The sequence below is a fragment of the Antechinus flavipes genome, chromosome 3 (genome assembly GCF_016432865.1).
Source record: "Antechinus flavipes isolate AdamAnt ecotype Samford, QLD, Australia chromosome 3, AdamAnt_v2, whole genome shotgun sequence".
NCBI lineage: Eukaryota > Metazoa > Chordata > Mammalia > Dasyuromorphia > Dasyuridae > Antechinus > Antechinus flavipes.
Genome location: NC_067400.1, coordinates 377860405 through 377873814, shown reverse-complemented (window position 1 = coordinate 377873814; position 13410 = coordinate 377860405). Strand labels below are relative to the sequence as shown.

Sequence of the window (13410 nt, the reverse complement as noted above, 5' to 3'; positions counted from 1 at the left end):
ACAAACTTACGCTGAATATGAATGAACTGTTTTGGCTGTTTAAACTCTCCTTTGTACAGACGATTATAATAGATGACGTTGCTTTCTGCCTCAGGAACTGGAATGACCATGCTCTCTTTCTTTTCTCTAAACACTTGCTGGGCTGAAATTGCTCGCTGTAAATGGTGTTCCTGTAAAATGTAAAGTGAGTTAATTGAAATTGTGTTAATAATCAAAATTCAATATATATACCTATATTTAACATTTGTTTTTGTACTATTGTGTGCCAATAGTTTTAAAGAACTTAAATTACCAAAGCTTGAATTTTTTCTGTCACTAATCATCAAAGACCATGAAGCAAATCATTAAAAAATTTAATATCATTAAGGAAATTAAAAAATAACTTTCAGACTATAGCCAAGGATCAGGATACATTCAATCATCTCCTACATCTTTTATTTTAAACTAAGAACTAAATCATGAAAACTAATAGCTACTAAAGAAGAGTTAGTGGGGTGAAACTCAATCACAAAAGGAATTCCTGCAAACCAACTGCAAATTTAGAAAATCAAGAATCAACATTATCTCTTTTGTATTATATTTTCCTTTCTTTTACTGAACATTCCCCTATTACATTTTAATCTAGTTCAGATCTCAGCAGTTCTGCAGGTCTCTCAAAACCCACTTAAGTGACACTTCTGAAATAAAAGGTGCTAATTTTCCAGAGATTCAATTATGTTCAATATTCCTAAAGTAATTTAGACCCTTGAAAACAAAAGAAAAGCAAAACAAAAAAAGACTCATCAGATTAATCCTGAGTTAACCACCACCCCCCCCAAAAAAATCATGACTACAAACAATAGTTGCAATTTCTTTTTTGGAGGAGAGAAAGGGGGATCATAATTAAATGACCTGCCCATGGTCACACAACTAGTAAACGTCAAGTGTCTGAGAACACATTTGAATTCAGATCCTGCTTACTACAAGGGTCTATCTACTACACCACCAAGCTAACCCAAGTAGATGCATTTCCACAGATTGTGGTTGATATTTAATTTAGATCTTCTTAATGGGTTGTTCATCTATATATATACACATCATATATATGTATTCATATATGTATATATAAGTGTGAGTGTGTGTCTTTAACAACCACTTCAATTGAACAATGAACTAGGCCAAGATTTAAATACAAGGAGAGTAAGTTGAACTGTCTTTTGAGAAATTGACAACTTTTTTTTAATGACCCCCAAATTAATTCTGAAATAAAGTGCCATTGTTTAAATATTAGTGTTATTTCGGTGTTATTATATTGCTACAAGTCATGAAGCCCTATAGTCTTTTGAAGTTTCAGTAATTTTTTTCCAGGGAAGGAAGAATACAACATTCACACATAACAGTCCCTAACCTTTTGTCTCTGTTTTCACACTATCTGTCTCCCATGCCTGGCTGGTACACCTCAACCCCATCTCTTAAATTTCTTTCTTTTTATGCAATGCACAGATCAATCACCACCTTCTAAAGCTTTCTACAATCATCACTTCAATTGTTAGTGTCCTAACTCTCAAATTATCCTGCATTTAACCTCTTGATAATTATTTGTATTTTTCTCTTTATATTTATCATGTATGTACTTATATATTCTTGCAGTCTCCTAAATTAGATAGAATACAAGCTCCTAGAGAGTAGGAATTGTTTCATTTATTATATTTGCACTCGCATTGCCTAGCATAGTGCCTAGCAGAGAGTAGGTACTTAAGGAATACTTGTTGACTGGCTGATTTATTGTACAAGAATCTAAATAAAGGATTCCATAAAAGAAATATATGAGCAAAAAAACAGGGGGAGAGGGGAACAAGGGGCAGATAGTTAAATGGTGAAAACAAGGGAGAAATGGTGGACTTGTAAGTTCTTTTCCAACAGTTTCCTTGATTACAAAGAAGAAAAGAGATCCAGAACACTGGTCAAACCTTCTAGGACATCTATTTAGAGGGACATGAACAAGAGTCACAAAGGATGAGCAAGAATGGATTGCAATATATATTTTGGAGAGAACATCTATACTGATGACATTACTGGTCAGAATGTTCAGAACAAAACTGAGAAGTTTTATTTGAATAAAGCAGATTATGCAAAAAACATCTAAGGCCAAAACTTAGGACAAATCAATACAAGCAACTGGGTTTAGCCATAATCAATAAGCTTTCATAAAGTACCTATTGTGTGCTAGGGCACTGTGATAGGAGCTGGAGATACAATGCCCTCAAGGAAATGGTACATTCTAATAGAGAAAACAAATGTACATATATCAGTATGTATAAAATAAATACAACATATCTTTAAAAATAGGTACTAGCAGCTGGGAATCAGAAGAGACCACATGTAGAAAGTAGTGTTTAGAATGGGTTTTGAAGGAAGCTGAGAGATGAGATGGAAGATGAAAAATGAAATATTATGCGTGAGCAATAGCAAAAAGTCAAGACAGGCCAAATCAGAGAGTCTAAGAAGTTTGAAAAATTAGGTTGGAGTCGGGTTACAAAGAACTATGAGAACCCTCAACTAAACTGACAACTAAATTGACTAACTATAGACAATATAAGCCAGCAGTATTCAAAAAATAATAATAATAATCCAACCTATCAGCAAAAGCGGGGAGGGAGGGAAAGGAGAAAGGAGTTCCAAAATTACTAATTTGAGAAATGTAAATCTCTGTAAATGCAATTTTGGGAAAAACATGTCATACACATCAAATTGATGAAAATAAAAATATTGAAGGGCCTGTGGGAAACAGGCCCATTTAATACACAGTTTCCTTGAAATATAAATCCATGTAAACATATACCTAGGTGAAACAGTATATAATCTTCAACCTGGAGTCAGGAAAACCTGAATTCAGATCCTGCCTCAACCACAACAAACTGTAACCCTGGAACATATCATTCAACCATCCCATCTCTTTACCTTCCTTGCTTTTCTCAACTGTAAAATTAGGCTAATTTCTAGACCTATCTACCAAGACTATTGTGAGCATCAAATGTTACAGACATCTAAGGTACTTTACAAACCTTAAAGTGTTAAATAAAACTGGGATTTGAATCCAAGCATTATGACTTCAAATAGAAATACATGTGTTAGTGAATTGTACTTCCTATCATTCCTGAATGAAGAGAAAAAATAAAAACTAAAATACCTTTGGAATTATAATTAACAAGGGAAAGATAGTAAAAAGATTTGAAATTAAGTCCACATGTTGCTAAAATATTCTAAATTTAACATTGCCAATTAAACCAAGTTAATTTTTACATAATACTAATTTCTCATTGATGTGATGGGTAAAACAATATTAGAAACAAGAAAATAAAATCACTTTATAAAAGGAGTGTTTCAAATTCTGGAATATTTTAAGATTCTGGATAGCTTACACAATTTATAGGAAAAAGCTGTTATAAACAAAAACAGTATCTTATCAGATACTCTCAAGCAACTAGGTAGTACAGAAGAGTGCTGGGCTTGGGGACAAGAAAACTTATTTTTCTGAGTTCAAATCTGGTCTCAGACACTTACTAGTTGTATTACACTAGGCAAATCACTTAACCCTGTTTGCCACAATTTCCTCAACTATAAAATCAATTGGAGAAGGAAATGGCAAATCACTCCAGTATCTTTGCCAAGAAAACCTCAAATCATGTCACAGCAAGTCAGACACAACTGGATAACAAATATTCTCAAGTTTAACACCTATTATCAAGTAATTAATGAAATTTATTAATCTTCAGAGCCCAAAACATTATATCTAAGTGCCAAGTTAGCTAAAAACCTTATTTTGTCACTTCTTCATTAGGTTTACTACCACTGTAGACAACACAGTAATCTATATAACTCAGAACTAGACACTTCAAAAACTAGACACCTACAACTATTTTGACAAGCAATGGCAGTTATGATAAATTAAAGCACAAGAAAAGAGCAAGACTAGGGGGAAAAAAATAAGGCATGAATAAATTGCAACAGCAACCAAACAGTTTTGCAGGGGACTTCATGTACCTTATCTTATTGCTTCCTTAACAAGCATAAGCAGCAAGAATCACAAATGTTATAGCTATTAATTCTCCACTATTAAAAACCAGGGAAACAAAACATAATATAAGCTGAAATAGATTAAATCTTATCCAAGACCATATATCCAAAATGCTAGAATCTGAACCCTTTTTTTGTCTTTTTTTGTACTAATTTCACTGTTTTCCATCACACCATGTATATTAGTTCAAAACTATTCTTAACATGATACAGAATGCTTTATCTAAAAATAAAGAATACCTCTCCTCATCTATGTTGAAGTTTAAGGGAAAATAATGTACTTTAAATATCAGTTCATAAAGATATGTGATCTTTTCTTAAGTTTCAAACAAAACTATAAGAAAACAACTTCAGAAAAATTCTGCTTACTTACAATCTAGGTATTTGGATTAGAAATACTTTGAGGTGGCCACAAAACATTACAGTCAAAAGTCAATACAAGAACCAGGAACTTCGAATAAAAATATCAGAGTTGTATCACATGCTTGGCTAAAAATTATTCAGTCCACAAATACTGTAACACAGTTTTTCTGTAACAAATTAGTAAGAGTCAAGGAAGATTCTTTTTTAAAAAATTACCCAGTCCTTTTTGAAGTGGCAAAGATCTGGAAACTGAGTGGATGAATGACTTGGAAAATGGCTCAATAAATTATGGTATATGAATGGATGAAATATTATTGTTTTATAAGAAATGATCAGCAGGACAATTTCAGAAAGTCCTAAAAAGACTTGCATGAACTGATGCTAAATGAAGTGAGCAGAATCAGGAGATCACTGTACACAGCAACAAGATTAAGCAATGAGCGATTCTGATGGACTTAGCTCTTTTCAATAATAAAGTGATTTGGGTCAATTCCAACAGACTTTTGATGGAGAGAACCATTTGCATCCAAAGAGAAGAGGACCAAAAGTATTTTCATCTTTTTTGTTGTTTGCTTTTTGTTTTCTTTCTCATTCTTTTCCTTTTTGATCTGATTTTTCTTGTGTACCATGGTAATTATGGAAATATATATAGAAGAATTGCACATATTTAACATATATTTGATTATTTGTTGTCTAGGTGAGAGTGGTGGGAAGGGAGGGAGAAAAAATTTGAAACCACAAGGTTTTAGCAAGGGTGAATGATGAAAACTAACTTTGCATATATTTTTAAAATAAAAAGCTATTATTTTAAAAGTAAAATAAGTAAAATTTAAAAGCTACTACTGGGGGCAGATCCAAGGCAACAGAGTAAAGGCAGAAGCAACCCAGCCCAACTCTTCCAACATTTCCCTTTAAATAAATTTTTTAAAAATCTGTCAAAACAAATTCTGGAGCAAAAACACAGTCAAACAGTCACATGAAACATTTTTAAAACACAAAATAACTTAGAAGACTAAGAGGAAAGATACATGACACCAAAATAGAATAGTGCCAGTACTGGTGATGGATCCTGGAGGTAGAGAGATCAATAAAAGCACCTTCACAACCTTTCAGTCTGGAGGTATGTCAGGGCCAAGGGAAAACACTAATGCTTACATATGCAGGAGAGCAGGACCTCAGTATCTGGAGAAATAACAAAGCAGACTAGAAGAGTAACAACCACACCTCTCTTGGGGTCACATCATCTTGGAAAACCCAAAAACTTTTATATATAACTCCAGATCTGAAAACAAGTTGTATGAAAAAAAAAAACCTGAATCTTGGGACAATGCCTCTCCATCCCCTGGTGATCAGATCCCATCTCTAAAAAAATTCAGTCAAAAAACAGACTGGAACAATAAACAATAAAAAAAAAAAAAAAAAAAAAAAAAGGAACAGAACTACAAAAAGGTACTATGGTGATAAGAAAAATCAAGACACAAACTCAGAAGACAACTATGTAAAAATAGTATATAAACAAAGACTAGGAGGAAAAAACTGCAAATTGGACACAACCTCAACAAGAATTCCTGAAAGGGCTTTAAAAAAGGGCTTTTAAAAAACAACATATTGTTGTTTACAAGAAACACACTTGAAATAGAAAGATACACAGAGCAAAATTTGTTATATTGAAGTGGAGGTTAGTTAGTAATCATGATCTCAAAGAAAGCAAAAGCAAAAAGCAGACCTGATTAAAAGAGATAATCATGAAAACTACATCTTGTTAAAATAGACAATGATGAAATACCAAAACTAAACACAAAATGGTAATACGAAATACTAATACACCAAATGGTACAGCACCCAAATTCTTAAAGACAAACAAAACGAAGGCAACCAAAATTAGAAGGAAAGCAAGAAAATTGAGGAAAAAGAAGAGGGGGAGAGGAAAGAATAATTTCATCAAGTTTCTTTGATAAAGGTCTCATTTCTCATATACATAGTGAACTAATTCAAATATATAAAAATAAGACCTACTCCCCAAATGATAAATGGCCAAATGATATAAACAGGCAATTTTCTGAAAATGAAATCAAAGCTATCTACAATCATTTGAAAAATGCTATAAATCATTGTCAATTAGAGAAACAACTCTGAGCCTCCTCTGCCTATCAAATTGGCTAACATGGCAGTCAAAGAAAATGACAAATGTTGAAAGGAATATGAAAAAATTGGGATGCCAATGAATTGTTAATGGAGTTATGAATTGGTTAAACCATTCTGAAGAACAATTTGGATCTATGTCCAAAGGGCTATAAAATTTTGACCCAGCAATATTACTACTAGGTCAAAATCTCAAAGAGATTGAAAAAAAAAAAGAAAAGGATTGTAAAAGTATAAAAATATTTAGAGCAGCTCTTTTGTGATGACAAAGAACTGGACACTGAAAGGATGCTTAGCAATTGGTGAATAGCCAAATCAAACATAATCATATGATGGAATATTATCATGCTATAAGAAGTGACAAGGGAGGTGGTTTCAGAAAAACCTGGAAAGACTTTTATGAACTGATGCAGAATGGAAAAAATTATTTTACGACAATTATTTTGATCAATATAATGATCAGACAATTCTAAAAAACTTATGAAATTTTTTTAAAAAGGCAATTGGGGTTAAGTGATTTGCTTAGAATCAGGCAGCTAAGAAGAATTAAGTGTTTGAGGCCATATTTGAACTTGGGTCCTTCTGAGTTCAGGGCCAGTGTTCTATTCACTGTACCATCTAGCTGATTTTCATGATAAAAAAAATATTAACCACCTCTAGAGGAAGAACTGAACTGAGTGCAAATTGAAGCACTTTTTTTTTTAACTTTTTTTTCTTGCTTTTTTTTGTAACATGAAAAATATGGACAGAGTTTTACATATTTTCACTTTGTTAATTCAGATCATACTACTAGCCTCTTCAATGGGTAGAGAAAAAGTTGGAAGAAGAAAATTTAGAAGTCAAAAAATGTTTTAACTGAATGTTAAAAAAATTTAATTTTTTGGAAGGTGCAGAAAAAAGATCAAGAAACCAAATAATTACATTTAATAAGCTACCATAAAATGTTATTTATTGAATGCCATAATTTTATAATCAGAACTATCACAACAGTAATGGCCATCTTTGGTTGGTCTTTTTGCTTCAAGTCTATTCCCAGTATCTAATCTCCACTCAACTTTCAAATTTATCCTCTTAAAGTCAGATTTGACTATCACCTTCAATAAGGTCACCTCTCTGCTCTTCAATAAACTTCAGTGACTCCCTATCACCTCCAGAATCAAATATAAAATCATCTTTTTGACCTTCAAGGACCTGGTCCTCCTCCTCCTTTTTCAGACTTCTAATACCTTTCTCTATAATTTCTCTTTTTCAGTGACACTGGTCTTCTTATTGTTCTTCACACAAGATACTCCATCTCCAGATTGAGTATTTTCAATTATTAGTTATCCCCATGTCCAGAATACTTGCTTCCTCAACACCATCTCCTGATTTCCTTCAAGAATCAGCTAAAATTATACCTACAATTTTGAACTCCCAGAGAAAAGGAACTCTCTTTTGCCTTTCTTTGTAACCCTAATGCTTAAAAGAGTGCCCAACATGAGTAAAAAAAGGAACAAGTCAAAATAGTAACAAAACCCAACACCATGGAAACATCTATAGTATGCAGAAATAAAACCATAGATTCAGTGAGAAATAGTCAAAAAGGTGATGGGCAGAAGCAGCTACACCCAAAGAAAGAACACTGGGAGATGAATATAAACTGCTTGCATTTTTGTTTTTCTTCCCGGATTATTTATACCTTTTGAATTCAATTCTCCCTGTGCAACAAGAAAACTGTTCGGTTCTGCACACATATATTGTATCCAGGATATACTGTAACCTATTCAATCTGTAAAGGATTGCTTGTCATCTGGGGGAGGGGGTGGAGGGAGGGAGGGGAAAAATCGGAAGAGAAGTGAATGCAAGGGATAATGCTGTAAAAAATTACCCTGGCATGAGTTCTATCAATAAAAAGTTATTATTAAAAAAAAGAGAGAGAGAGAAATAGTCAAAAAGGTAAAAACATAATAAACAGCAAGACAAGGTCAAAAAGCAGCTTATCTAGAAGAATGCTGAATAATTTTACAGTCTGATGAAGAAGTGGCCTTTCTTGCAAAGGATCACCCAGACACCTGTGTGCTTGAATCTCATCATCATAGGGTTATTAGAACTGGAAGGGACCTTATTAGTCATTTAATTCAACCCCTTTTGTTTTATAAATGAGGAAACTGATGTCTAAAGGGTGACTTGCCCCAAATCATACAGTAAGTAATTTGTTAAGTCTTCTAATTTCAAAATCAGCATTCTTTGCACTGACTCACACTCCTGCAATGTTAAAGACACTTTGACTTACCTCTCACCTCTCTCCCTTTTCGCAGCCAAATGTCTAAAAAAGCTGTTTATACGGTTTGGCTCCTCTTTATCATTCATTCACTTCCCAACTCCTTACAGCAATTAAAAAAATAAAATAAAATAAAATAAAAAAAAGGACAACCATGATGCAAGATGAAAAGGCAGTGGATGGGTTTTAACCTGCACTAGGAGTAATAATAAGGATGAGACAGAGGTCTTATCAAATAAAGCACAGACTAAGTGCTTTATACAGGAACTCACAGAATTATCCATCTGAAATTATAAACATATATAGAGATATAGATATGTATATCTATACATATACATAAATATATACATATATATATATATATCTCACTCTGTAACACCCTTCTAACACCATCCCACCCTACCCTCAAAAGCAAACATGCTTTCCTAGACCACTGATGGCACCTGATGATCATTACTGAATCTACCTTCTACCTTTGTAAGGACCCCTCCTCCCTTTTGCTCATTAATTACCAGTTCATGGTTCAGTTAAATATAATTCAGTCAATCTCTCAGGTGTAACTATATCCTCTTGACACATCTACTTCTTTCCTTGTCTTTTCCAACTCCTGCAGTTAATACACAGGGAAACTTCTTTTTTTTTTTTCCATTTGTTTTATTTCATATATATATGTATAATTCATTTGTGAATTAAAACAGCAACAACAACAACACACAATCATAATTAGGGCCAATAAGCTTAATGGCAATGCTACTAATATAGCCATTTCAAGGTAAATAAAAGTAATTTTAAAAAGAATTGGATGAAAAAAGCATTAACATATAAATCTCCTGAAAATATCCCAAAGATATATGAGAATATAGCTCTTCCTCTTCTTCCTTTGTAGAAATGGAGAGCTATAAGTATCAGACTTTTTTTTGTTAACTTGTTTTGCTCAAATTTTGTTCTCTTATTCCTTTTTTTAAAAAATTCTATTATAAGAGAGAGTTCTCTAGAACAGGGCTTCTTAAACTTTTTCCACTCGTGACCCCTTTTTGCCCAAGAAATTTTTGCACAATACTGGGTATATGCATATATAAAACTAATAATAAATCATAAATGAATTTATTTTAAAACAGTTCTTTGGTGGGTGGGTGTGTACACACATATATAATTTTACCATTTATTAAAGACAAAAGCAAATCTCCATGCTAATGAGATGAATTCTTTACATAAAGAATTTTGGTGGACTATGTAGTAACTTTGTATTGTTGCTAAATTTTTTACAACTCCCACATTCAGTTACTTGACCTCACATGGGGTGACCCACAGTTTAAGGAGAGATTTAGAAAGAAATATATGAAAAAAAAAAAAAAAAAAAAAAAGCCCTTTTTTTAATCCAGAATTCCTTTCCAAAACTTTTCCTTTTCTCTGCTTTATTAGTACATTAAAGCTAAATATTATAATACCACTTATTCAATTATAATGTTTTTGTTTATTACTCCTACTATAAAAGCATATTTTAGCTCTTTTCTTTCACTCTACTCTGACTTAACTAATCTAAGGACCACTAGCCCTGCCATCTCCTTTCCCTCTAAACCCATCTCATTTTCTAGGTCTTTCTGTGTTCTGTAATTATACCTATTTTTTCATGTGCTGTCTCCCATTAGAATATAAGCTCCTTGAGATCAGGAACTCGTGGAACAATCTATGTTACTGACTTTTTCAATCTTTCTCAGTTTTTCTATTTATATGTCCATCATTTAGCATAGTACTTAGCACAAAGTACACAATAAATGTTTACATGTTAATAAATGTTAACATGTTTTAAATGGGTTAATCTGGAATATTATAAATTAAAGGGTTTTTTTTTAATACATCTCAAATTCCAAACACTGTTTTAAATTCTTACATGTTTATCTCCTAATACAATGCCCTTACAGATAAAATTATCTTCTCCTATATATGAACCTGCATTATATTGAATCTAGTACATCACCAGCTATGTAAAAAAGATATGTGAACTTCTCATATGCATTCTAACTCCATCTTCATAAATAACTTGATGTTTTTCTTACTTTCTCCCCAGCAAAGAAATACAGGAGATGAAAAATAAGATCAGACTCTGACTGCTATATTTTCTAACCTAGAAAACCTTTCATAAATTTTTGTCATATTAGGTTATGAACAAATGATGAGAAGAAAAGGGAATCTGCTATTTAACTGTAGAATCAAATGAAGTTTCTTTTTGCAACAATTACAAGATTCTGTTCCTTAAAGAATTATATTTTGGTGGGGGAAATTACTAATCCTTCAATTCCCCTCAAACTAAGGATGCGTAGTTCTATGAAATTTGTTTTTAAAATAGCACTAAAGCTGTGAAGATATTCCAGCTGAGAGACAATTCTTATTTAATCACTTATTCCTTATGCCTCTGATTGTCACATCCTGTTAACACATGGAAGAAAACTGGCATATCTCAGTCCTTGCTAGTCTCCTAAGGAGAGGTATGTCAGGTACTATCACTATGCAAACAGCTAGAAGATAATGATTATGTGTTTTCTAAAGTTAATTAAAATATTTGTAACACATTCTTAAACAAGTGTTAGAAGTGTTTACTAGGCTGCAACTGAAAATCAAATCATAAAAATCAAATCAAATCATTTTAGTCTACTATCTTAGAGACTAAAAATGAAATGGGCACCTCCAGAAGACAATATGAGGACCAGTTCATATAAGTTACAGGAAGAGAGATTTCAGCATAGTACAAGGAAAAACCTAATAATTGGAACTTTCCAAAAAAGGAATATGCTGCCAATCTCTAAGAAATATTTTTTAAAGTATTCATCACAATTCAGTGTTTTTATTATTTGTACTATGACTAAGTGCAAGACTCTATGTTACCTAAGTTCTCAATCTGAAGGAGCTCATGTCCTACTGGGACATGGCACATGAAAAAATAACCTTTGGCAAGACGACCAAATATCAAATGGGTCTGATCTTGAAGACTACATGTTTCTTCCAACAATGCAGAGAACAAACCAATTACACCTACCCTTATTTTAATCCAGTGATTGTCTGTATCATAAAATAAATTGACCACGAGACCCAATGTACCAAAGCTTTCCTTTGTTTTCCTACTAAAAGATTGAAAATACTAGTAAGCATTTGGTCACTTTATCATCCCTCACACATACCAAGTAACCAGCCCATCATTTTTTTATCTAGTAAACATTTTCCAGATAATACCTATAACAATCAGTTCACCTGTGAAAAGAACTGGAGAAGGAAATGGCAAGCCATCTCAAAATATCTTTACCAAAAAAACATGTAATAGAGTCAAAAAGAGTCAGATCTCACACACACACACACGCACACACACAGATATACATGTACATATTTACACATAATATACATGTAGAGAGAGTGTATGTGTGTGTGTATTACAGCCTGCTCACCATATTGGGATAGTCATTTTTCATTTCTTTGGAGGCTGTGTTTATCATATCAAAGTAACATAATAGCATTCATGGAATATTAGTATTAAAAAGATAAGCTTTTATTGCTCAAAAAAAGAACTATGAGAAGACTCTCTCACCCCACTTCTTTGTAGAACTTGGAGATTCATGAGTGGGATGCGATGTATAGATTTTTGTAGTTTTTTTAATATATTGATTGATTAGGCTTATTTTTTTCTCTTTTGTTTCTGTCTTTGAAAATATTACTGGATGGATGGAATGGTTCTTTGGGAGAAGGGAAAGAATGTTGGGGGAAATTACACTAATATAAAAATAATATTATCAACAAAAACTTTTTTTTTTAAACATAAGATTTTCTTTCCAGAATAAGTTTGAGGTCATTAAAAAGTCTATCAATTTCCTGAAGACAATTAAGCCTGCTCTCATCTTCCCATTTAATTTTAGACCTAATTAGATATACTAGTAAGATATAAAAACAAAAATTGTTTCTGATTTCAACTTCTATACTGAATTATAAAATTATAAATAATATTTACAAAACACTTTTAAGTCTTGAAAAGTGCTTTACAAATCTCATCTTTTTAAAGCTATAACAACTCTGGAAAACAGGTGCTGTTATCTTACAGTTGAGAAACTTGTGGGAGATAAGTTAAGTGACTTGGTCACACAGCTCATACATGACAGGACATAAGTTAAATTCTGATCTTCCTGACTCCAGGTTCAGCATTGTATCCACTGGACTGTTCAACTGAATTTAATGAAAAATGATAAATAATACATAAATCATTTCCATTTGACTTTGTTGCAAATTTACTATTTTTTAAACTCATCTTTTGATAAGTTTATTAAAATTATTCAAAACTTCCTGAGAACTGACAACAGGGGAAAAGCAAGCACTTCACAAAATAATCAAGAGCTGACTATGAAAACCACCTGGAATCATATATACCAGCAATCTAGGCCTGCAGCCAAAAATATATCCAGCAAAATTACCCATAACATCAATGGAAAAAAAAAAAAAGACATTCAACAAAATTGAAAATTTTCAGGACTTTCTATCAACAAACCTGAACTCAGTACAAAATTTAACATATAAGAGCCAATATCCCAGATTAATTTTGAGGAACTTGA

At 32.5% G+C, this 13410-nt stretch overlaps 1 protein-coding gene across 2 annotated transcripts in view; it reads right to left on the bottom strand.

Annotated features, from left to right (window-relative positions):
* EPC2 (enhancer of polycomb homolog 2) overlaps nt 1-13410 on the bottom strand; it is a 158762-nt gene that overhangs the window by 110314 nt on the left and 35038 nt on the right. For both annotated transcript variants that reach the window (XM_051985839.1, XM_051985840.1), the window contains exon 2: nt 11-170. In XM_051985839.1, the coding sequence (XP_051841799.1) occupies nt 11-170 (160 nt within the window). The remainder of the gene's footprint in view (nt 1-10; nt 171-13410) is intronic.